The sequence below is a fragment of the Chiloscyllium plagiosum genome, unplaced genomic scaffold, assembly GCF_037043375.1.
Source record: "Chiloscyllium plagiosum isolate Xiang-an unplaced genomic scaffold, Cpla_swu_hap1 HiC_scaffold_18, whole genome shotgun sequence".
NCBI classification, from domain to species: Eukaryota; Metazoa; Chordata; class Chondrichthyes; order Orectolobiformes; family Hemiscylliidae; genus Chiloscyllium; species Chiloscyllium plagiosum.
Window position 1 is genome coordinate 23,190,243 of NW_028270156.1, and position 23,509 is coordinate 23,213,751.

Here is a 23,509-nt window from a genome sequence, read left to right on the forward strand (position 1 = left end):
CATCTACCACCCTTTGGGGCGGCACAGTGGTTAGCACGGCTGCCTCACAGCACCAGGAACCTGGATTCGATTTCGTCCTCAGGCTACAGCGTGGCGTTTGCACATTCTGCAAGAGTCTGTGTGGAAGTCCTCCGGGCGCTCCACTTTCCTTCCACAGTCCAAAGATGAGCAGGTTAGGTGGATTAGCCATGGTCCATAGCCTTGCTGGTGCAGGTACACGCTTCTTTTACATGGGTTTTCTGTCTCAACCAAACAAAGCATCGAAACCCAAACACACACACCTTCAGTGAAAAAGACTTTCTTCATATCCGCTCTAATTCTTCTACCAATTACATTAAATCTGTATCGCCTCATAACTGACCTCTTCTTATCCACTCGATCCAAACCCCTCATAATTTTGAGTACTTCAATGAAGTCGCACTTGGCCTGCTCTGTTCTAAGCTAAACAACCCTACCCAAAACCCTTTCCTCTTGCCTGCAAATTCCAAGGCCTGGCAACATTGTCGTAAACCTCTTCTGCACTCTCTCCAGAGCAATTATGTTCTTCTAGAACCGTACATGAAACTCGAAGTATTTGGTGTGGATTGGAAAATTACCCTCAGAATATCCCATGAAATCCTCCCTAGTTTCTTCTAGCAACCTAGGATCTAATTCATCCAGTCTGGTGAATTGTCCACTTTAAAAAAAGTTAACCCCTCTAGTATTTCCCTTTTCATTATGCTTATCTAATCTATTTTTTCATACTCCTCCTCATTAATTGGTGCATCTGAATCATCCTTTCCCTTGGTGAAGACAGAGAGGAAATACAAAATAAGAACCCTGTTCACATCCTCTGCACCGATACGTCAGGTTATTCCTTTGCTTAGTTATCTTCTTGCAGTTTGGATAATTTTCAAGTCAACCATTCAGAGATGTTATCATACACCCGGAGAGCTAGTGGGACTTGAATCCAGCCTCCTGGGTCACGATACCACCACTGCACCACAAGAGCTCCTACTGATGAAATATCTTAGGGTTTTGTTACTTTTGATCAATTGATATTTTTCATAGCTTCTTCTTGCCATCCCAATTTCCTTTTTCACTTTAAGCCCGTACTTTCCAGACTTCTTTAAGCTTTGGAAAATAGGATTTTTGAGATGTCATAAGCTTTTATTTTGCATTTCCTGTTCTGTATGCTTCTGGATAACCAGGGGCCTCCAGATTTGGCAGTATCACCCTTTTCCTTTGTGGAGACACTGTGCCCTTGGAATCTCACTTTTGAACGATTTCCATTCATCTCCAATTGAATTTCTTCAAGCAACCAGTTCACTTCTACCAGATCATCTCTCCACTTCGTAAAGTTTGCCTTCTCCCAATTTAAAACTTGTATCTCTATTCCATCTTTGCTCCTTTCCGCAATGATACTAAATCTACTAAATGGTCGGTATGCTAGACCTGAGCTTGGGATCCCGAGAAGTGCTTAGGTTCTCTCTACAGCTTTGCTGCTTTGGCCTCTCGTTTATCTTATTCAGCTTTAGCTTCTTTATGATCACTACCTCCAAAATGATCACCCACTTCTATCTCATCCACCTGTTTCATTTCCAAAGTCTAAACCTAGAATTGCACCCTTTTCTGGGCTTACTGACTGACTACAAAGTTTGCTTGAATGCAGTTCAAGAATATTATGTCTCCTGTGCTTTCATACTGTTTGTATCCCAATTGATATTTAGGTATTTGAAGTCCCCAACTATTACTATCTACAGTTTTTCCACTCAGACATCTACCAATACCTTTACACCTACAAATCTTGCCTACTATCTGGAAGTCTGCAGTACAGACTTGGCAATGTTTGTTTTTTTTTGTTTTAGAGCTTGACCTGCACAGTATAATTTGATGGTACTTTCAGTATTTCATCCCCCTTTTAAATTCTTGAATCAATTACACTACCTTCTGGCATTTCTTTAATTCAGCTTCTTAATGCTGCCTGAAAGCCACAATCTAGAAATGCTGAGCTGACATTCAAGAACTATGTTGTGCCAAGTTAGCAATGATACAATTGCAAACAAAGGCTTAGGAGAGATATAGCAAGCGAGTTGCAAGGAAAGCCTGAGAGAAGCCAAGTGGATACCAGGGGATCACATTCAGGCAGAAAAATGGAGGCTGGTTCAAACACATCCCACAATACTGAGAGACACACTTGCGACAGAGCATAGCATTCTAATTCCATTGCAGGAATATGGTTTGGGCCATGATTCATGCCCTCATTATTGACTCATCAGAGGAGAGCTTGTGACTCAAGTTATTCATTCTGCAGCTCCATTGGTGTACCAACCCATGGTTTGGAAATCTCAGATTTAATGTCAGAATACAGTTAGAGCACACTGATTGGCTCGCAGCAATGACTCTCCTATACATTGCATTAGTCCACAGTAATTTCTCTAACATTCTACACAATCTGGACAAAATGGGATGGGGTCTACGCTAATGGAGCTGCTGCAATGCTAGAAAGAATAATTAAATTCCACTGCGCCTCTCACCACTTGAACATGGATGCTGCCAAAAACAGCTGATCTTTCTGGCCTTAAAAAAAAATTCATTTACAAGAACATATGATGGAACAGTTCATTTCATGTCTAGGGATGAGAAACTTGTTTGCGATTGTCACTGAAGAGCCTCCCTCTATCCTACAAAAAACTATTATGAGCATTCATCAGCATTTCATAGGCAGTTACAATTCTCTAGCCATCTGCAATAGTAAATTCAAACATTGCATACCTCACTGCCAACGGTGGTTATCTCTGTGGGCTTATGGCTTTCTTGCTCCTCTAGACAAGGGAATTTCCCTTCATAGTACATTTGCAGCAACTGCACTGCCCGGCTTCCATATCCCATCTAGCCACAAACAAAAAAGGAAGGAACAACAGACTTTGATGGATTATTATATATAGTACTTAAAATTTGATTGCAATTGATGCTTAGAAGTTTTTTGCCCACCACAGTATATCAAAAACTGTATCATTTACACTTGCATTAAATTTGAACAGTCAATTAAAATGAGTTCTTCTGTTTTACTGCTGAAAGTTTTAATTTAATTGAATATCTGAAGGCTCAACACAATTATTGAAGGCACACTTTCCTAATATAAATGAACCGGTAACTCTTGTGGAAGAAGTCCTCCTCTGGCTGTATGGGTTCAAAACCATGACTGTGAATCGTGGTGGGTTATACGTACCAGTTTAAATACCACCCTTACAACCACAAGGAAAACAGGTGACTGTAACTTTGAGGTCAGCAGTAAATCAACCATGCTTGTCAATGACTTCAAAGAAAGCTACAAGAGAGATCTGGCAACTTCACTTTGGAAGGTCAAATTTGAATGCAGATCACAGTATTCTTGGCAGTGTGGAGGAATAGTGGGATCTTGGGTTCCACATTCAGAAATCCCTTAAAGTTGCCATCCAAGGTGATAAGGTTGTTGGGAAGGCGTATGGTGCGTTGGTTTTCATTAGCAAGGGGATTGAGTTTAACAGCCGTGAGGTTATGCTTCAGCTCTATAAAACCCTGGTTAGACCACACTTGGAATACTGTGTTCAGTTCTGGTTGCCTCATTCTCTGAAGGATGTGGAAACTTTAGAGAAGACGCAGAGGAGATTTACCAGAATACTGCCTGGATTGGAGGGCAAGTCTTATGAAGAAAGGCTGAGAAAAGCCCTAGCTCCCTCATTGGAGCAAAAATGATGAGAGGTGACTTGATAGAGGTTTACAAGATGATGAGAGGCATAGATAGTGGATAGGCAGAGACTTTTTCCCAAGGTGGAAATAGCTATCACAAGAGGTCATAATTGTAAGGTGATTGGAGAAAGGTTTAGGAGATGTCATTGGTAGGTTCTTTACACAGAGAATGCATGGAATGCACTGCTAGCAGTGGTGGAAGAGCCGAATACATTAGGGACATTTAAGCAACTCTTGGATACACACATGGATGATAGTAAAATGAAGGGTATGTAGGTTATCTTGATCTTAGGGTAGGATAAAAGGTCAGCACAGCATCGAGGGCCTGTACTGTCCTATGTTCTATGAATCTCCAGGTATTCAACAACAAAATCTCAGAACGAGAAGCCAATCACATTGTAATGTTCTCACAGTCTGCACAATTAAAAACCACAACTGTTTAACTTTTTTAAATACAAACAGTGAAATAAATGATTAGGACATGTGTATAGAATTAAGGAAGAGGCTGAAACAAAAGCATTATTTGCCAAATAATTTTTAAAAATTAAATTTCAAAATTTATGAAAAATTTAATTTTTCATAATCACTTTTTAAAAAACATATGGACAAACCATACTTTGCACAAACACAAATTAGTTCTTTTTTTCCACATCTATAAAGCATTTTCAGCTGTAATCATAATTATAGCTTTAAAAAAAACACAGATACACTTCAATAAAGCACAACTCTTCCCAAGTTTTCTAAAACTGAAGGAAGACAATGTTAGATGAAGTTCTTGCCACTGCAATGGGTTCCAATTGATGGCACTCTTCAGGAGAACCTCAAAAGTGTATCCTATGAAAAAATATTGAATTACTAATTATACTTCCAGGATTTCCATATTCAACTGCACATGTGCAAATACCAGAAATTCTCAGCAATTTGGTTGTCATTGCTACTGCAAATTTGGCCACTCACTCTGATCTCTGTAAAGAGACTGGGACAAATTTGAACTTAGCAACATAAAACTAACCAGGGATGTAGAAATCATTTGAATTTCAGAATCTATGCAGTGTGACAGAAGCACAAACATAATTATTTATAAATATTAAATTACATGATAAGAACTACAGAGAGAAGTGTACTTTACGCTCTGCGAGCATAATACTTGATTTTGAAAGAGAGACAAAACAAGTGATTTGCCAAGAAGACAAGTGGACACTGGTGGAACAAATTCAAGGCAGAGAATTGGAGGCTGTTTCCATCACATCCCACGATACCAAGATATACTCTTGTAGCAGAATATGCCTGGATAGTTTTACGTTGCTAAGTCAAAATCTGTCCTCGTCTCTATAGAGATCAGTGAGAGTGGCCAGATTTGCAGTAGCAATGACAACCAAATTGCAGAGAATTTCCATCTTTGCATATGTGCAGTTAAACATGGAAATCTAGGAAGTATGATTAGTAATTCAATAGTTTTCCAGCTCGCTCACAAGAATGTGGTTTGGGCCATGATTCAGTCCCACATCATTGACTGCTAATAGGGTGAACTCTTAACTCTCATTATCTGTTCTGCAGCTCTGTTGTGTTAATAAGGGTTAAATTTAAACAGTTCTGATAGTTGACAGTATGTATAACCCACTATGATGCTCAATCATGTTTCTGATATTGCAATTAACCCCATCCTGCCAAAAGCAAAACCCCAAACTCAATTTCCAGGTAGCAACTTTTCAGCACAAAAGCAAATTTACTTTCAAAAATAAATGTTGCATTCATATTCAGTCAGCATCGCTTATTAGTTATTACATAGCCGCAGATTTGAGAGTAGCGCATGACTATATAAATCAGCATATTTTAATATTCTTCCTTTAAAGGTCAAAGACTTTTTGTTTTACCCTTTGGCAATCTGGGTGGACTGCAATTCGGACAATGCGCCCTCCAGACAAGCTTCCAAAGTCTGGATCCTGAAACTAGATTTGAAAAAAGTACTCAGTTAATTACAACAACTAAGAGATCCACAGAGAAGATGAATCAGTTAATTAAAGTTAAAATTACCTCCATTTTGAATATCACAATTACATCTTCTAATAGATAACACAAGTTTCAAAATAAATTAATGGGTAAAGACAATATGTTGCCAGAGCAAAATGTCTATCCCCTCCCCAACTGCTGTACCAAGGCCAACATGAAAACTGCTCGTTTGTTAATGCAGAACAAAATCAGGACTAGCTTGACTGAGATAATCTCCATGTTAACATATCTGCAACCTGCGAAGGATATGGGGGGGATCAGTGCTGGATCATCAGCCACAATTGTGATCAATTTATTAATGAGGAACTGTATAATTTGTCCACGTATGCTTACAATATAAAATTAGAAAGAAAAATAACAGTCAGTGCAAGAAGGTTGCAAAATAGTTCAAATAGGTTAAGTGAGTCGGCAAGGACATAACAGATGAATCTACCGTGAAGAAATGAAGTGTTCTCCCCACTGGGAGAAAAAGCAGATTAAAAAAAGATTAAACTCTGGCATTAGAATTCAAAGGAATCTGTGTTAATGGCATATAACTTGCATGTTAATTGTATTAATGGGATTGGTATTAATTGGGGACTCCCCTGTGCTTAAATATAAAGAAGCAAATTGAAAGGCAAGTTGTTGGGAGGCATAGAATAATATAATCCATGTCTCAATAAATAAAAGCTTTAAATCCATGAAGTGGGTGGGTTGCTGAGAGATCAATGAGATTTGTTTTGATCACAGTTCCCATTTGATATGTTGTAAGGTGTTTGACCACATTTAGATCTATCGCATGGTATTCCTGGATGTTAGAGTATTAGTTGGAGAATATGTGTTGCTGTTCTAACATAGTGTAGTAAGGTTTAGTTTGTTCAATAACCAAAACTCTGGAACCTTGTGACTTAACTCTGAGAAAGTAGTAGGGATCTCAAACTATCTCTACTTGAAACAAAATAAAAGGTCTGACTCTTAGCCAGACCAAGAAATAAATTTGGCCCCTCATTAGTAATCATACTTAAGATAGACAAAAATGTACAAAAGCACAAAAGTCCAATGCATGCAAAAATGTAAAAAACAACACAAGCATGAAAGCAGAACGGCAAATAAATTCTGTGTTATTACGACGGGTTCTAACCTAACTGTGGTGGCTCTTACTAAGATTGTATGCAGTCTTGGTGAAATTATATCTGCAGTACTGCACATGGTTTTGCCCTCAAAGGAAGTAAGGAAGCCACATGCTGTTCATCAATGGTCACAAGGTTCATGAGACATATTCCTGGGGTGAAGAATGGTGTTTGAGTGGTTGATTACAGTAGGCCTACATTCTTTTTAGTTCAGAAGAATGACAGGTAATCTCATTGAAAAGGAGATAACTCTTAAGGGTTTTACACAGCAGAAGTTGCAATGATGTTCCCTTGACTGTGGTGTCAGAAACTTGGAGTCTGAGGAAACTTTTCTTTCTTTTAAGGTCTGGGCTGAAGAGAAGTGTTTTCAAAGAGTGGTCAGTTTGGAATTCTGTACAATAGAGAATTGTGGATTTTCAGTTTTATGTATTCAAGTGCAAGAGACTGACAATCTTCGATTATTAAAGCAATCAAACAAGTGAGACAGAGGTCAGGAAGGTGTAGCAGAATTTGAAGATAGGTTTTGTCCAACTGAGTGGCAGAGGAGGCTTGAGGGGCCAAACGGCATATTTCTGTTTCTATCGAAAATGTCCTTGATATTCTGACTTTTTTGAAAACAGTAAGCCATGATGCATATCTGCTCGGAATAGACAAGCATCACACACACCGTATCACTATCCTACCTGTTCTGACACAATCCATGGAATCAGATCTCCAAATGCTTTCTTCCCACGAGAGAGGCTGTTCATAACAGACTGACGCGAGATCTCTCCTTCAAGGGCCACCTGACAAGGTCAAAGAAAAGATGGCTTACACTTCCATTATCAGCTCCTGAGAAGGATCTTTAGAAGGCGAGTTTTACAGTATTTCTCAAAATACCAACATGCACTCCTCTTTGAAGTGCTTCACATCAGTTAATTGAAACCACGCAGAGGTGAAGCAGTCTTTTAGAAATCACACTTAATGCTTCCAAAGCTGAAATCACGGTTATCCGTATTTTATACGGTCAACAAAAGACAACATGGTCAATGCAAGATGACACCTCAGACAGATAACCAAACAATTGAATCAGATTGCAAATAATATCTGCAGCAGGCCAAAAAGGACGATGTTCCACCTACCCTCCTTTTTAATGTTTCACATCCCAATTAACTTTCGTAAAATAATTCAAATTCTATTCATTACTATTTCTTGATCCCGCATAGAAGTTGTATCTATAAAGAATATAAATTAAGTAAATGCATCCCTTTAAACCTTTGCGCCAGCTTCCCAAGGAACCCCGAAAGGTATATTCTCCTGTTATCAACTGAACTGGGCAATTAATGCAAATGCTATGAGCTTATTTCATTTACAAATCTTTAACATCCTGAAAAAAAAATCCTTACCTTTGCCATGTCCTTTTGACTGAAAAATAATGACTGAGGTCAAATTGCATTTGTTGTACAAATGCTTAACATGTCTGCATGAACTTTAGTGTCAGTGAAAATCACAGCTAAAAAATTCTACACATGACTTCCAGCATATCAGAAAATCATTTTCACACCGTCAATTATCTAAGATAATCAAAAGACTGAAACTGAATGAAAATTTGTCCCTGCAGCTTTTAGTTGGATATCCTTAACTTGTAGGTATGTTATTCAACAGCTCTCATCTTACTTACCTGTATGACAGCAAGTACTTCTGGCAGTGAATTCTGAGTAGGTTGCACAGGGGGCAACAGGCAGAAAAGATGGTGAGCAGGAGCATCGGAAAGTATCTGAAGGTCATTGGGGCTATTCTGTGAAGATTTAATTTTGTAAAAATAACAAAACTTTTTATCACAATGGACTCACATGCAGTGAACAATTAAAAAGGTGTTTTAAATGTAGTGAAACCCTTGGCAACCTTTTTTTTTTTACAGCAAATACATTGTTCGGTAATCATATAGAAAATGTTTACTTTGGACACAATGTTTACGACTCAAAGTACATACCCAAGCTTTGCAGGATTTTTTTTAAAACAATGCTCACTTTTGTGATTGTAATTGGTTAGAATAATCATAAGAAAAAAAACAAAATTGTTACAAAAATATAGCTTCAGCAATTATATTTAAACATGCATTTCCTTGATGCAAACAAAAGCATTATTAAAACTTTTATTGTTGTAAGAGTTAGAACATCAGGTTACAACGCACAGCCTCACCTTGTAATGGGATGCCACATAGAGAGACATCAATCTGTGCAGAAAGGTCTCAGATGCTTTATGGTAACAGAACAACGTGTCCCTTTTCACGTAGTAGCTGTATCAGCAGTTAAGGTAAGAAACTATGAACTTTCAAATCTTAGTTTTAGTAAAGGTTACAACTTGTCCCAGTGATTTATCAAGGATCCACTTCCAGGTGTTAAAACTAGTGGTAGTTTTAGAATCCAAAGGAGGCCAACAGATCCAACCCACAAAATTAGAACAAATCAATTCTCAGCATACACTGTCTTACCCTATTTGAATTTAAAACATCTGAAAACTTAAAATACATTGCAAAGCACTATCACCACAAGCAGGAACAAGCCTTCAAAGTGAAGTTTAAGCGATAATAACATTGGTAACTTCCAGATATGCAAATGCACAAGCACATTGACTCAATTTTGTCTGCTGCTACTTGGATTTTCCATTTCAAGTTCTGGATCCAAGTGGACAAAAACAATTCACTATGTAGCATGCTTAGTTTCAAGGTCTCTTGTGTATCTATTCTAACAATCTTTGTATGCTGGCAGAATTGATGACAGAAAGTCAGCAATCCTCAGGATAATGTCATATTATAAAAGTGGAATTCTTGTAAATTTCCCTTATTAAAATACAGAAGTTCCCTTTAAAGAAAAGAAAGGCAACTAGGGATGGGCAAAAAAAGACTTTCCCAGCTAGTGACACTCATCTCATGAATGAACTTCTTAAATTTCATCTTGTTAAATTTTAAATTTAATATTTAATAGTTTTAGGTAGCATTTGGCACTAGATCCAAAAATAGTCCTGGGATGAGACATTTATTTGCAAGTCATTACCACTAACAAACACAGTTTTCATGTGCCTCATCTAGAATATCCATGATGCCTCAAAATCAAAACCTTCAAGAATAAGTATTCGCGCTTAGATGACCAGAAAACCCAGCTCACTCAGCAGCTTGGACGTAAATGCAGCAGATATATTTAAACATACTTCAGAGAAATTTGAGAAAATTAATTCCAGAGATTACCATGCTGATTAATCCTGAAGTTTAACTATCAAGGGTATTGGTACTCGAACCGTGCAAATATTTACAGGCTGGTGGATACAGATCACACAACTCTGGGAGAGGGTAGCCTGAAATGATTCGACTAATGTTCAGACAGTCTAAGCACAGCAGATCATTCAACCACTTCTCCACTGGATCTCCAGGAGCATATCGAATTGCCTCATGCAAAGAAACTTCATGCAGGGTCCGTACTGTAGTAAAAAAAAGATGGCCTCGTTAACATGTGACTAACTCGCCGCACCGGAAATGCATGCTTCATATCATGTAGTTTCCATCACATCTCATGGAAGAGCTTTAAGCAAACCAGTAATTACAGTTTCGAAGTTGTTGCATTTGAATCTATCACCAGCTACATTGCAACTTTGCTCAACAATGGCCAAATGCAAGCAAATGGGACTTGTTTACTTTGGGAACATGGTCGATATGGACTTGTTGGACCGAAGCATCTGTTTCCTTGCTGTATAACTGTATGACTCTAATAGTGCAGCTCTAGGAATATCCAGCTCACCTCAGCATAAATGCACTTCGTAATCACAATAATACATCACTAGCTATCGTTGTGCTGCATTGCAGCAATGTGTGGTCAGTTTGTCGAATTTAGCAAGCCATAAAAATACACAAAAAATTCAGAACTCAGCATGCTCAGAAAATAAAATCGGCAAACCTACAGGTTTTGCAACAAAACCAGCAATATTAAGCCTAGTTACGAAAAAAAATAGATGTGCTACAAATACCTCAAAGCAGGTCTGCTTTTCTCCATGTAATATAATAGATTAATTACCAAGTTCCTTCAAAGCACTCAACACAGGATTTTATTTTAAGAATAAATTCACAGGTTAAAACTCTCTACACAAAATTTGCCGGTCCAACTTAATAAAGCAAGATTACTTGGGAGAAGCAGGCCATTCGGTCCATCATGTTTTCTCCACCATTCAATGAGATCATAGCAGAACTGATAATCCTTCACTCCACTTTCTTGCCTTATCCCCATGTAATCCTCAATTCCCTTACTGATTAAAAGTCCATGTATCTCAACCCTGAATGTTAACAACTCAACTTTGACAGCCCTAAAAGGTGGAGTATTCAACAGATCCACTACCCTCTGAGAATAATATCCCCTTCACCTCTGTCTGAAATGGGCATATCTTTACTCAGGTTATATTCTCTGGTCTGAGACTCTCCCAAAGGGAAATAACTTTACCACATCCACCCTGTCAAGCCGTCTAAGAATCTTGCATATTTCAATAAAGATCATTAATACATTTGTAATGAGTTGTAGAATAACTGGACTTTGTTCCCAGCATACTCTTTCCATCGGGGTGGAGACACAAACAAAATTAGAAAAATAACAAATTAGACTATTCATGCAAGGCACTGCAATAACCCAAAGATTAGTTCCTTTTATTAATGGAAATGAATGCTAGATGAAATGATTAAGAGCTACGAAACAGGCAAAGACAGCTTCAATACCTGTGCTGAGTTTCGCGGTGGAAGTGACTTTATTCTCTGCAGTCATGGTGATTTGGCTCTGATCATTTTGTTGGCGCAGTTGCTGGATCAGTTTTAAAGACAGTGAACGACCTGTCCCTTCATACCTGAAACAGACAGAATTCAAAATTCAGGGTAAGATAGTTTTACAATACTCGAACATGAAATAAAGAGTCTTGCTGGAGTTTATTATGAATCGTTCAGCCTTTCAGTAAACTTTGAAATTCTAGGTTTTAAGAAATTAACAAAGCAAACTAAACCAGGACATCCTAGTAGTTTGCTATCAATCTTCAGTGATTACAATATTGGCTGAGTAACAGGGTAACAGAGTATATTAACTGATGCATTTCTGTCGACTCGGAAAAAGATTTGTCGTGGAGTTCACCAGGGGTCAGTACTGGCACCCTTATTTTCCTTGATGCATATCAAAGACGTGGACCCTGGAGTGTCAGGATCAATGTTATGGAACTCGGAAGCATTGTAATTTAAGAGTTTTGAAGTGTCAAACTTCAAAATGACACAGACAAGTTAGGGGAGTAGGCAGCTAGGCGGTACATCAAGTTCAATGCAGAGAAGTACAAGGTAATGCTCGTTAGTGATAAGAACATGGATCGACAACATGAAATCAGGGATTCAATACTTCAGGGAATGCAGGAGTAGACAGACCTGGGTGTATATGTGCAAAAGAAAATCACTGAAGGTGACAGGACAGGTGGAGAGAATGGTTAATAAAGCATACAGTATCCTGGTCTTTATTAACACACAGTCGAAGAGCAAGTGCTTATGCTGATATGATACTAGTTAGGTCTCAGATAGAATATCATATACAGTTCTGGGTATCACACATTGTCGATTAGGAAGGATTACAGTGGAGAATGTGGAGAAAAGATTTACAAAAATGGTTTCATGAGAAATTTTGGTTGAGAGAATAAATTGGAGGAGGGTACTGTACTCCTTATATAAAATAAGGCTATGAGGAAATTAGATATGAGTTTTCAAAATCATGAGAGGTCTTGTCAGAATAGATGGGGGAAATAGTTTATTCTTATAAAAGGATTGACAATAGTTGGGTGCAGATTCAAAATCATTTGCAAATGTTGCAAATGTTAAATGAAAAAAATACTTTGTGACGTAAGTGGTTCAGATCAGCAGTGCATTCCCTGGAAGTGTGCAGGATGCAGAATCAATTGAGATGTTAAAGAGGGAAATAGATGATTATTTGAATAGAAGGAAGGGGACAGAAGAACGCTAATAGGTCATAGTATTCTTTGAGCAGCCAGTGCCAGCATGATGGACCAAATGACCTCCATCAGCTTCATAACAATTCTGTGATTTCCTGACACAAACATTGCTAAACTCCGAGACTACACATTACTGGCAGGATGGAAAGCCAAGACAATCCCACTTTGGCTTTTTAAAATCTCAAAACCATATGAAATGCCATTTAAAGCTACCCTACTATTCAATAAGATCATGATTGCTGTCCTTGTGGGCTTGAACTATGTTCCCCTGCCACACACCCTGACTCATCTGTTGACCAAAAACCTACCTAACTTTGTTTTTGCAGACTCCCAGAGAGATTTTGTAGCCTTTGGGAAAATTTATCTATTTGCTGCAGGAGTCCCAGTCCAGACAGCTGCCAGCCAATTGAAGGGCCAGCAGCTCAGCACTGCCACAATGCCCTTGTAGGCATAGAAATCATGTTTGGCAGACTCTTGGGGGGGGGGGGGGGGGGGAGGGGAGAGAAGAGGTGAGCCCAGGGTTTAGGGGTGCCTTCTGTAGTGAGGACTCGGTCATAGAGTTACACAGCACGAAAACAGACCCTTCGTCGAACTTGTTCATGCTGAACAGATATCCAAAATTAATCTAGTCTCATTTGCCAGCATTTGGCCCATATCCCTCCAAATCCTCCATATCCCTTCCTATTCATTTACCCACCCAGGTGCCTTTTACATGTTGTAATTGTACCAGCCTCTACCACTTTCTCTGGCAGCTCATTTTTTTACAAGCACATTGCAAGAAAAAGTCACCCTCAGGTCCCTTTTAAATCTTTCCCCTCTCACCTTAAACCTTTCTTCTGTAGCTTAGGAGTGCCCTACCCTGGGAAAAAGACGTTGACTATTCACCCTATTCATGCCCTGCATGATTTTATAAATCTCTATACAGTCACCCCTCAGCCTCTAATGTTCGAAGGAAAACGCCCCAGCCTATTCAACCTCTCCCAATAGCTCAAACCCTCCAACCCTGGTAACATCCTTGTAAATCTTTTATGTACCCTTTCAAGTTTAACAAAATCTTTCCTGTAGCAGGGAGACCAGAACTGAACACAATATTCTAAAGTGGCCTAACCAATGTCCTGTTCAGCTACAACTTGACATCCCAACTTCGATAGGAGAAAGTGAGGACTGCAGATGCTGGAGATCAGAGTCGAGAGTGCAGTGCTGGAAAAGCACAGCAGACCATGCAGCCTGCTATGCTTTTCCAGCACCACATCCCAACTCCTATACTCAATGCACTAACCAAGAAAGGGAAGTGTACCACAGTCTTCTTCACTATTCTGTCTACCTGCAATTCTACTTTCAAGGAACGATGAACCAGCACTCCAAGGTCTCTTCGATCGGCAATACTGCCCATTAAGTGTATAACTTCAGCCCTGATTTGCCTTACTTCTGTGAACTACAGTTTCTGGGTCTAATTATGAGCTTCAGGGAGAATAGCATCACCAGAAGGATTCCCCACGATTCCACTCACTCCACTCTCAACTCAGAGATTGTAAACACAGGAAAGTGGCGTGTATTCCAACATCAGATCCTCTTCCCCAGCCCCAGTAACACCGTTCCCCTAGAAATAGGGAGGATGGAATGGGACTAAGAACAAAAGGGTAGCTCTCTGATAGTGTGAAGAGCAGGAAAATGAAATGACTGAAGGTGGCATAGTCCTAGCCAAAGGGAAGGATAATGGAACAATTAAATGAGAATTGAAACAAAGTAAAAGCCAAAATGAAACAAAACTGAGACAGATATTGAGGTTTAAAATTGTTGTACTCAATTTTGCCTCTGAAGGCTGTAAAGCACACAATAAAATGACCAGCTGTTCCTCCAGCTTCCACTGGACTTCAGTCTGAATTGTAACCACGTACCCATTAATGGTAGAGGCCATGAAGACAAGATATGGGCCCAGCAGTTTCTTCACCAATGGGAGGGGAATGGCAGCTGCCTCATCAATTACCATCAGCTCAGCCTGGCCCAGTTTAACTGCATCTGCAGGGTGGATGTACTGACAAGGGAGAAGAGAAACGCGAGGCGGCATTATTTCACTCGACATATTCACGTTCAACAAACAGAACTACATAGACGTTCATTCCCCAGTTATGTTTACAGCACAATAAGGAGTAACATTTGAGAAGTACCATTTTACCTGGATGGTTTGCCTGTGCTCCTTGTAGATATTAACGCGAACCACAGCTTTGTTGAATTCCGGATTTAAGGACTGAACTATTTCATAGTCTAAATGTTCCTGAAAGACCCAAGAAATGTTAAACATGCCCTCATGGAGAAAAATTAACTTTCTTTTAAGCAATATAAATGGTTGATCACTTGACAACTGCAATGAACAAATCAAATACATATCATGGAAAAGGAACAGGACCTATTTTCAAACATCACTCAATGATACATATGCAAGTATTATACTGTACATATATACTATTAGCGACTTAAGAGAAAAAATGATTAATTTTTCAGGTACGTTTACTCTCTTACCTGATACTGTAATGCATCAAATCCTTTAAAAACAAATTCAAACAGGGTGTTTAAGTTGTCCGGACTTGGTGAGGTGACAAAGATATTAGAATATCTACAAAGATAGCAAACACATGCATAAGACATATTCATTTCCAATAGCTAAAATAATCTGAAAATTTCCAACTTAAAAGTTGTTTTGCATTCTTTTTCCAAGTTACAGCAAGTTTTGTTTTAACTGGCACCTTACAGACATAAACATGAGGATTAGCAGCAGGACGAGGCCATCGGCCCTTCAAGCCTCCTTCGCCATTTACTAAGATCATCGCTGATCTTTTTGTGGCTTCAGATCCACTAAGCCGTGCTCTCACCGTATCGCTGAATTCCTTTATTGTTCAAAAGCAAATCTACCTTAGCTTTAAAAACATTTTCTGAAGTTCAAAATTTGTGAGAAGATTTGTAGCTCGGGTGCTCATTGTTGTGGTTCAGTTCGCCGAGCTGGGAATTTGTGTCGCAGACGTTTTGTCCCCTGTCCAGGCGACATCCTTAGTACTTGGGAGCCTCCTGTGAAGCGCTTCTGTGATCTTTCCTCTGGCATTTGTAGTGGTTTGAATCTGCCGCTTCCGGTTGTCAATTCCAGCTATCCGTTGCAGTGGTCGGTATATAGGGTCCAGGTCAATGAGCTTATTGATTGAATCTGTGGATGAGTGCCATGCCTCTAGGAAATCCCTGGCTGTTCTCGGTTTGGCTTGTCCTATAATAGTAGTGTTGTCCCAGTTGAATTCATGTTGCTTGTCATCTGCATGTGTGGCTACTAAGGATAGCTGGTCATGTCGTTTCGTGTCTAGTTGGTGTTCATGGATGCGGATTGTTAGCTGTCTTCCTGTTTGTCCTATGTAGTGTTTTGTGCAGTCCTTGCATGGGATTTTGTACACTACATTGGTTTTGCTCATGCTGGGTATCGGGTCCTTCGTTCTGGTGAGTTGTTGTCTGAGAGTGGCTGTTGGTTTGTGTGCTGTTATGATTCCTAGTGATTGTAGTAGTCTGGTTGTCAGTTCGGAAATGCTCTTGATGTATGGTAGTGTAGCTAGTCCTTTGGGTTGCGGCATGTCCTCGTTCCGTTGTCTTTCCTTTAGGCCTCTGTTGATGAAATTGCGCAGGTATCTGTTTTTGGCAAATACATTGTATAGGTTTTCTTCCTCTTTTTGCAGTTCTGGTGTACTGCAGTGTGTTGTGGCCCTTTTGAATAGTACCTTGATGCAACTTCTTTTGTGTGTGTTGGGGTGGTTGTTTTCATAGTTCAGGACTTGGTCTGTGTGTGTGGCTTTCCTGTATACCTTTGTGGTGAATTCTCCGTTAGGTGTTCTCTGTACCATCATGTCTCGGAATGGGAGTTGGTTGTCCTTTTCTTCCTCTCTAGTGAATCGGATTCCTGTGAGCGTGGCGTTGATGATCCGGTGTGTGTTCTCTATTTCTGTGTTTTTAATGATTATAAAGGTGTCATGCACATATCTGACCCAAAGTTTGGGTTGAATTTGCGGTAAGACTGTTTGTTCTAATCTTTGCATTACCACTTCTGCTATGAGTACAGAGATGGGTGAGCCCATGGGTGTGCCGTTGATTTGTTCATATATTTGGTTGTTGAATGTGAAGTGTGTTGTGAGGCACAGGTCCAGTAGTTGGAGTATGCAGTCTTTGTTGACAGGTTCAATGTCCTGTTGTCTGTTCTGTATGTCCAGCAGGTTGGCTATTGTTTCTCTGGCTAGGGTTTTGTTGATAGAGGTGAACAGTGCCATTACATCAAATGAGACCAGGGTTTCTTCCTTGTCTATGTGTATGAGCAAAACCAATGTAGTGTACAAAATCCCATGCAAGGACTGCACAAAACACTACATAGGACAAACAGGAAGACAGCTAACGATCCGCATCCATGAACACCAACTAGCCATGAAACGACATGACCAGCTATCCTTAGTAGCCACACACGCAGATTACAAGCAACATGAATTTGACTGGGACAACACTACCATTATAGGACAAGCCAAACAGAGAAGAGCCAGGGAATTCCTAGAGGCATGGCACTCATCCACAGATTCAATCAATAAGCACATTGACCTGGACCCAATATACCGACCACTGCAACGGACAGCTGGAACTGACAACCGGAAGCGGCAGATTCAAACCACTACAAATGCCGGAGGAAAGATCACAGAAGCGCTTCACAGGAGGCTCCCAAGCACGGAGGATGTCACCTAGACAGGGGACGAAACGTCTGCGACACAAATTCCCAGCTCGGCGAACAGAACCACAACATTTTTTGAAGTAGCATCAACTACCTCAGTGGGCAAGGAATTCCATAGATTAACAACCCACTGGTTGAAGAGGTTCCTTCTCAATTCAGTCCTAAATCAATTCAGTCCCTCTATCAACAGGCACTTTTGATAAATGAGCAAAAATTATATATCTCAAATACCATGATCTATCACGATGTTTGAGCATTTATGCTGCAAATAAAGTATAACAGTTATGTGCATACCCCTGCTTTACATTTCTATTACTGACTGGGTATTTTTGTATTGATTTTAGGTGGTGTGTTGATATTTTTATACAGATTTTTTGAGGGATGTGGAAGTCTTCAAACTTTGCTTGGTCATGGTTTACTGGAATTATGCATATCTCGAATATCTGGAATATTTGATCAATTGATACACTCTTGGTCGCATAGATGCCACTTAATAAAAAGTTGTTATATATTTTATATTAAAATAATTAAGTAGCATCAGAGTACAACATTTTAAAAAAGTAATTAAATGTACAATACACAGGTTTCACATATTAGAAACAGTAGCTTCGATATTCAACCCTCAAGATTTCAATGGTCTCCATGATCCAGAAACATGACAGCAGAATAAGCATTGACAGTTGGAAAGTTATAAAAATACTAACTGTCAAGCTTTGCTTGAGATATGTAGCAAGACAATGGAGAGATTTGTGAAGCTTCCACTCCCAATTACTTGATTAGTTAGTTTCATGACCAGGTGTGGCATGACTTTGGTGACATCTGATCACTTGGTTATGAGATCATTTGGGCCTGGCTACCACATGGCACTTCTGCTGTCTGGAAACAAAGTCGCCCTATCTTATAGCTTTGTCTGGTTAACTCCTCATTTTTAACTATGCCTGGGGTTGCTTGGTTGCTCCCTCAACTGGATTGCAATGATAGAGTGAGGGATATGTAGAGCTACGAATTAAATACTTACCCAAATGCCACAGCTCCTGCAATAGCGAGTCCCAATGCAGCAGATTTACCACGGCCTCTGGCAGCAGTTAGTGTAACCGTGCACCGAAGCGTCTTCTCCGAAATAGCTTCAATGAATTTCAGTACTGCTTTTGCCTAAAAGGGTGAAACCATTTCATTTGCAGACAAAAGTTAACATGGCAATACAGAGACATCCATACCCATAACTTTTTGCAAAGTGGTAAATTTGCTGGTCAAAATAAACAAGATATTCCTCACTGAGAAATATGGAGGTTACAATGAAGTGTCAGCAGACTTGAAACTTTAACTCTGCTTTGTTTGCCAGGGTTGGAAGATTTGGCTAAAGAGAGAGCTTGAACAGGCTTGTTTTCGCTGGAGTGTCAGAGGATGAGGGGTGACCTTATAGAGATGTATAAAATCATGAGGGGTATGGATAAGGTAAATAGACATGCTCTTTTCCTCAGGGTGGGGGAGTTCAGAACTAGAGGGCATAGGCTTAGGATGAGAGGGGAAAGATTTAAAAGGGACCTAAGGGGCAGCTTTTTCAAGCAGAGGGTGATGCGTGTATGCAATGAGCTGCCAGAGGAAGTTGTGAAGGCTGGTACAATTACAACATTTAAAAAGCATCTGGATGGGTATATGAATTGGAAGGGTTTAGTGCTGATAAATGGGACTAGGTTAAGTTGGGATATCTGGTCAGCATGGATGAGTTGGACCAAAGGCTCTGTTTCCATGCTGTATATCTCTATAACTCTGTGCTGCCAGACCTCCTGAGTCTCATCTGCAATATAGTGTTTTTGGTTCAGATCTACAGCATCCACTGTACTTTAAGGCATTTCTCACTGTTATGGCTATTTAAAATTACTTGAGGCAGTACAAGTTCAATGGACATACTGTAAACGATAAATAAAGCAGCTCAGATTTATTACGGAACAGGCAGATAGTTTTAAAGTTACCGAAGTATGGGCTCATTATTTCTGAAAATTACACCGTTCAAGTGTACGCGCACACCACGAAAACTGTTTCAAGAAGGACTGCAAAAACATTGCAGAGAAAGAAAGCCAAGACTTAAATAAATCCTTAGAATTTAACTGTAAGCGACTCATTGATAGGCAAATGGATGATAGTAAATTGAAGGGTATGCAGGTTAGCTTCATCTTGGAGTAGGATAAAAGGTCGACACAACATCAAGGGCAAAAGGGACTGCACTGTTCTGTTGTTCTTCCACTGGACTGGGTTTGATGCTTTTAAAATCAAGATTAATCTATGAATATCTAATGATACATAATGATACAGATTTTGAGAGTCAGCCAGTAAAAGACCACCTGCATTTTGTACATGTTCTACCTCATGGTGCATGAACATGCTTTGAACTGATGTTGTGATCACTTCTATGCTAACGCATTGTTTATCTTGATCTAAGCAGTTTGCAGTTTAACATACAGACTGATGATATTTTCAACATTTATCAGGAGCGAATTAAGAGGAAAGGCTCATCAGATTCTACACATTTTAAATCATGCACTTCAATCAAATATTCCAGAGTACACAATATTTCAGAAAAGCAGATAGATGACATGGAGGAAGGGCAGTCCTGAAAGTAAAGGAATGACATAAGGACATTAGTGAGAAATGATCTAGCCTCAGATGATGACAAAATGAAATCTATATGGGTGGAAATTAGGAATTGCAAGACATTCACTAGCTGTGATTTTCCAAAATGCTATTGATTAAAAACTGGTCACATCAGATTGGAAGTTGGCAAATGTTACACTTCTCTCCACAAAAGAGAGGAGAGAAAAGTGTCAACTACAAGCTAGGTAATCTAACATCAGTTGTTGGGAAAACAGAACATGTTATTAAAGCAGACTAACAGCCCTTAACAAACAACAATTAAAACAAGTCAACATAGTTCTACAACAGCCAAATTAGTTCATCAATATTTTTGCGTCATTTGTCACTAACAGGTTAGATGAAGATATTTTCGAAACTATCTGTTCAGAGATGTTACTACCCATGTCTGGAGCAGTTGGATCTTCAATCTGGGCCGCAGTACCACTGTGCCACAAAAGCCCTTACTGGTTTAAAGGTATGGGAATCAGCACAATACAGTACAGTTGAATTTCCTCGAAGCATTTAATGAGATTGTTATGCTGATCAGGGAATCTAAAACAAGGAAGTCACAGTCCTCTGATAGTGGACCAGACAAAATCCTACCTGGCTCGCAGGCAGGGCAGACTTTAATCCCGCTTAAAAACTGATTTTGGGCGGCACGGTGGCACAGTGGTTAGCACTGCTGCCTCACAGCTCCAGAGACCTGGGTTCAATTCCCGCCTCAGGCGACTGACTGTGTGGAGTTTGCACGTTCTCCCCGTGTCTGCGTGGGTTTCCTCCGGGTGCTCCGGTTTCCTCCCACAGTCCAAAGATGTGCAGGTCAGGTGAATTGGCCATGCTAAATTGCCCGTAGTGTTAGGTAAAGGGTAAATGTAGGGGGTATGGGTGGGTTGCGCTTCGGCGGGGCAGTGTGGACTTGTTGGGCCGAAGGGCCTGTTTCCACACTATAAGTAATCTAATCTAATCTAATCTAATTTAGGACTTTGTTAAAAAAAATTACTTCACTCGAAGAGATGCGAATCTTTGATATTCCTAACTGTGGAGTTCTGGGCACGGTAAAAGGAAATATAGAGTAAGCAGATTTTTGGTGTCTCCAGGAATTAAGAGATATTGGTAGTAAGCAGGAAGGTCGACTTAAAGCTTATGATTTAGTCATGATTGTACTAAATGACAAAGCAAGTTTAACAAGGCATATGATCCTCTCAAACTATTTCCTGTTATGTGTTCTTAAAACAGCCCTACAAAATTAAAATCATGTCTTAAAAATGTATAAAATAAAACATAAGTGTCAGTTTGTATCCAACAGAAATATTCTACTTTTCTATACAGCAGGTCTATTGGAGTCTTCTGTATTACCTGATCGAGTGTTTTACAGCCATCAACAAGCACTCCGACTGGTTGTGTATCATGTAGAGATTCTTTAAGTTCTTTCAGTTCAACCTCATGAGGCATTAGTCTTTCATCCTGAAAAGAATTAGACAAATGCATGACAGATTTGAATGATAATGAGAAGCTTAATTTCAAGACACAACTAAAATTCTCCACATAAATGAACTGATGAAGTAACGAGGGAAATTGACAAATCAGCATTACAAATGCACAGAAATCATCAGGAAGTGAATGTAAGGTCCAGCAGTTTTGGGACGAGATCTCAGAGTTTTGAATTGTTGGACCTGAAGGTTTCAGAAATAATGGAACAAGGCTCAGGATCACAGGGAAAGCAATCAGTAATTTCTGGAGTCAGGAAGCACGAGAAGTCAAATCTCAAACTTTACAAGAATTGAAATAACTCCAAAGTTGCTGGGAGAGGTTCTGGAGTATTGGACATGATGGTTGTTGAGAGAATTTTAATACAGGATATGCTAAAGAGAAATAAACACCATTCCCACCTCAGGTAAAATTTCAAATCTATAGCAAACCTATGAGATCTCATGTTATTAACTACAGGAATAATACGTAATTAACAATAACAACCACCTACATCATGGCACTCTGATCTCTAAAACTCACCATAGATTTTGGTGGAATAGGTTTGATGTTGGAAATGTGGCTAGAAAGTGGTAGTATGTCCAGCTGATCATTTATCACAACACAATTCTTGCAGGATGCCAGGGAAAGTATGAATCTGAAAAAAAAAGTTAACAAACAAGACTGACTGAGACTAATAAACCAGTTCAACAGACAAATATTTAGACTGAGGCCAACAAATAAGAGCAATGTGTCAAGAACTACCTCCTCTTCATCCAGCCTGACGTATTTCACACCTTGTACATTTAACAAACTTCAAACATTCATCTTTTTAATAACTCAATGTTACGTGTATCATTCTGATGCTGTACTTCTGCTGCCCAGGTAGATTTTTTACCCTCACCATGAATTCTATCCTGGTAACAAGCCACTACATAGTTTAGTCAGTTGTTCAAATTTCAGCATACTTTTTGACGCCAAGCTAGTCAATGCCATTTCCTCTTTCTCAAAAAGACCTCCGATGATCAAGTCCACGACATTATCAATTTCTATATCTGTCTCAACGCACCTGTTGCTGAAACCTTTTCCTATACTATCAACATCAGTTCGACTAATCTGGTGCTCTCAGGCCAGTCTCCTATGTTGCTTCAACTATAGTCACAAGTCACAGGACATCAGGTTATAGTCTAACCTTGTGCACTCTTTGCTCCTTTCTTTCTCCAGCCCCCTCCCATCCACATGATCCTCTGTCCTGTACTTGATGACAACTATCAGGGCTTTCACCATCGAAGGCCTATGTTGAATAATTCACACTAGAGCCCTCTGGTTCCTCAACTCTAGATACTCTTTTATGACACTCTTTAAAATTCACTTATTTGGTCAAACCTCTTATGATTCCCTACTTTAATTCAATGTCCATTTTTAGCTGACTATTCCTCTGAAAAACTTATGGACAGTTTCCTACATTAAACATATTGCATAAATCTGATGATTGTAGGACCCTCGCAGGAAAGATTTGTTCCCTCTATGAAAATAAAGGATATTTAACTAAAACTCAAACCTTCCAATGTAGATTCTGCAAAGAAGCACTGAAAATAGTACAGGCAGAGGTCATTTGGCCCTCTGAACTGGCTTCACCAATCAATGTGATCATGGCTGATCCTCTATCTTAAGGTCATAGTCCAACTCTCTCCCATGTCCCTCAACATTTTTAGCCTTAGGAAATAAATTTCCTGAGTTAAACCTATTCAAGGACATGGCCGCCACAATGTTTTTTGGGAGAGAATTCCCACAGGATCAACCATCGAGTGAAAAATTTCTCATCTCAGACCAAAATGACCTATCG

General features: G+C 39.5%; 1 protein-coding gene across 1 annotated transcript in view; it reads right to left on the reverse strand.

Annotated features, from left to right (window-relative positions):
- Positions 1–23,509, reverse strand: part of nat10 (N-acetyltransferase 10) — a 94,946-nt gene that overhangs the window by 25,398 nt on the left and 46,039 nt on the right. Inside the window, exons 7-19 of the mRNA XM_087996330.1 lie at positions 22,207–22,321; positions 21,553–21,660; positions 18,584–18,717; positions 15,345–15,438; positions 15,001–15,099; positions 14,723–14,859; positions 11,566–11,690; positions 10,136–10,286; positions 9,012–9,108; positions 8,491–8,607; positions 7,514–7,615; positions 5,586–5,660; positions 2,755–2,871 (exon numbers count right to left, since the gene is read on the reverse strand). Coding sequence (XP_087852456.1) covers positions 2,755–2,871; positions 5,586–5,660; positions 7,514–7,615; positions 8,491–8,607; positions 9,012–9,108; positions 10,136–10,286; positions 11,566–11,690; positions 14,723–14,859; positions 15,001–15,099; positions 15,345–15,438; positions 18,584–18,717; positions 21,553–21,660; positions 22,207–22,321 — 1,471 coding nt within the window. The remainder of the gene's footprint in view (positions 1–2,754; positions 2,872–5,585; positions 5,661–7,513; positions 7,616–8,490; positions 8,608–9,011; positions 9,109–10,135; positions 10,287–11,565; positions 11,691–14,722; positions 14,860–15,000; positions 15,100–15,344; positions 15,439–18,583; positions 18,718–21,552; positions 21,661–22,206; positions 22,322–23,509) is intronic.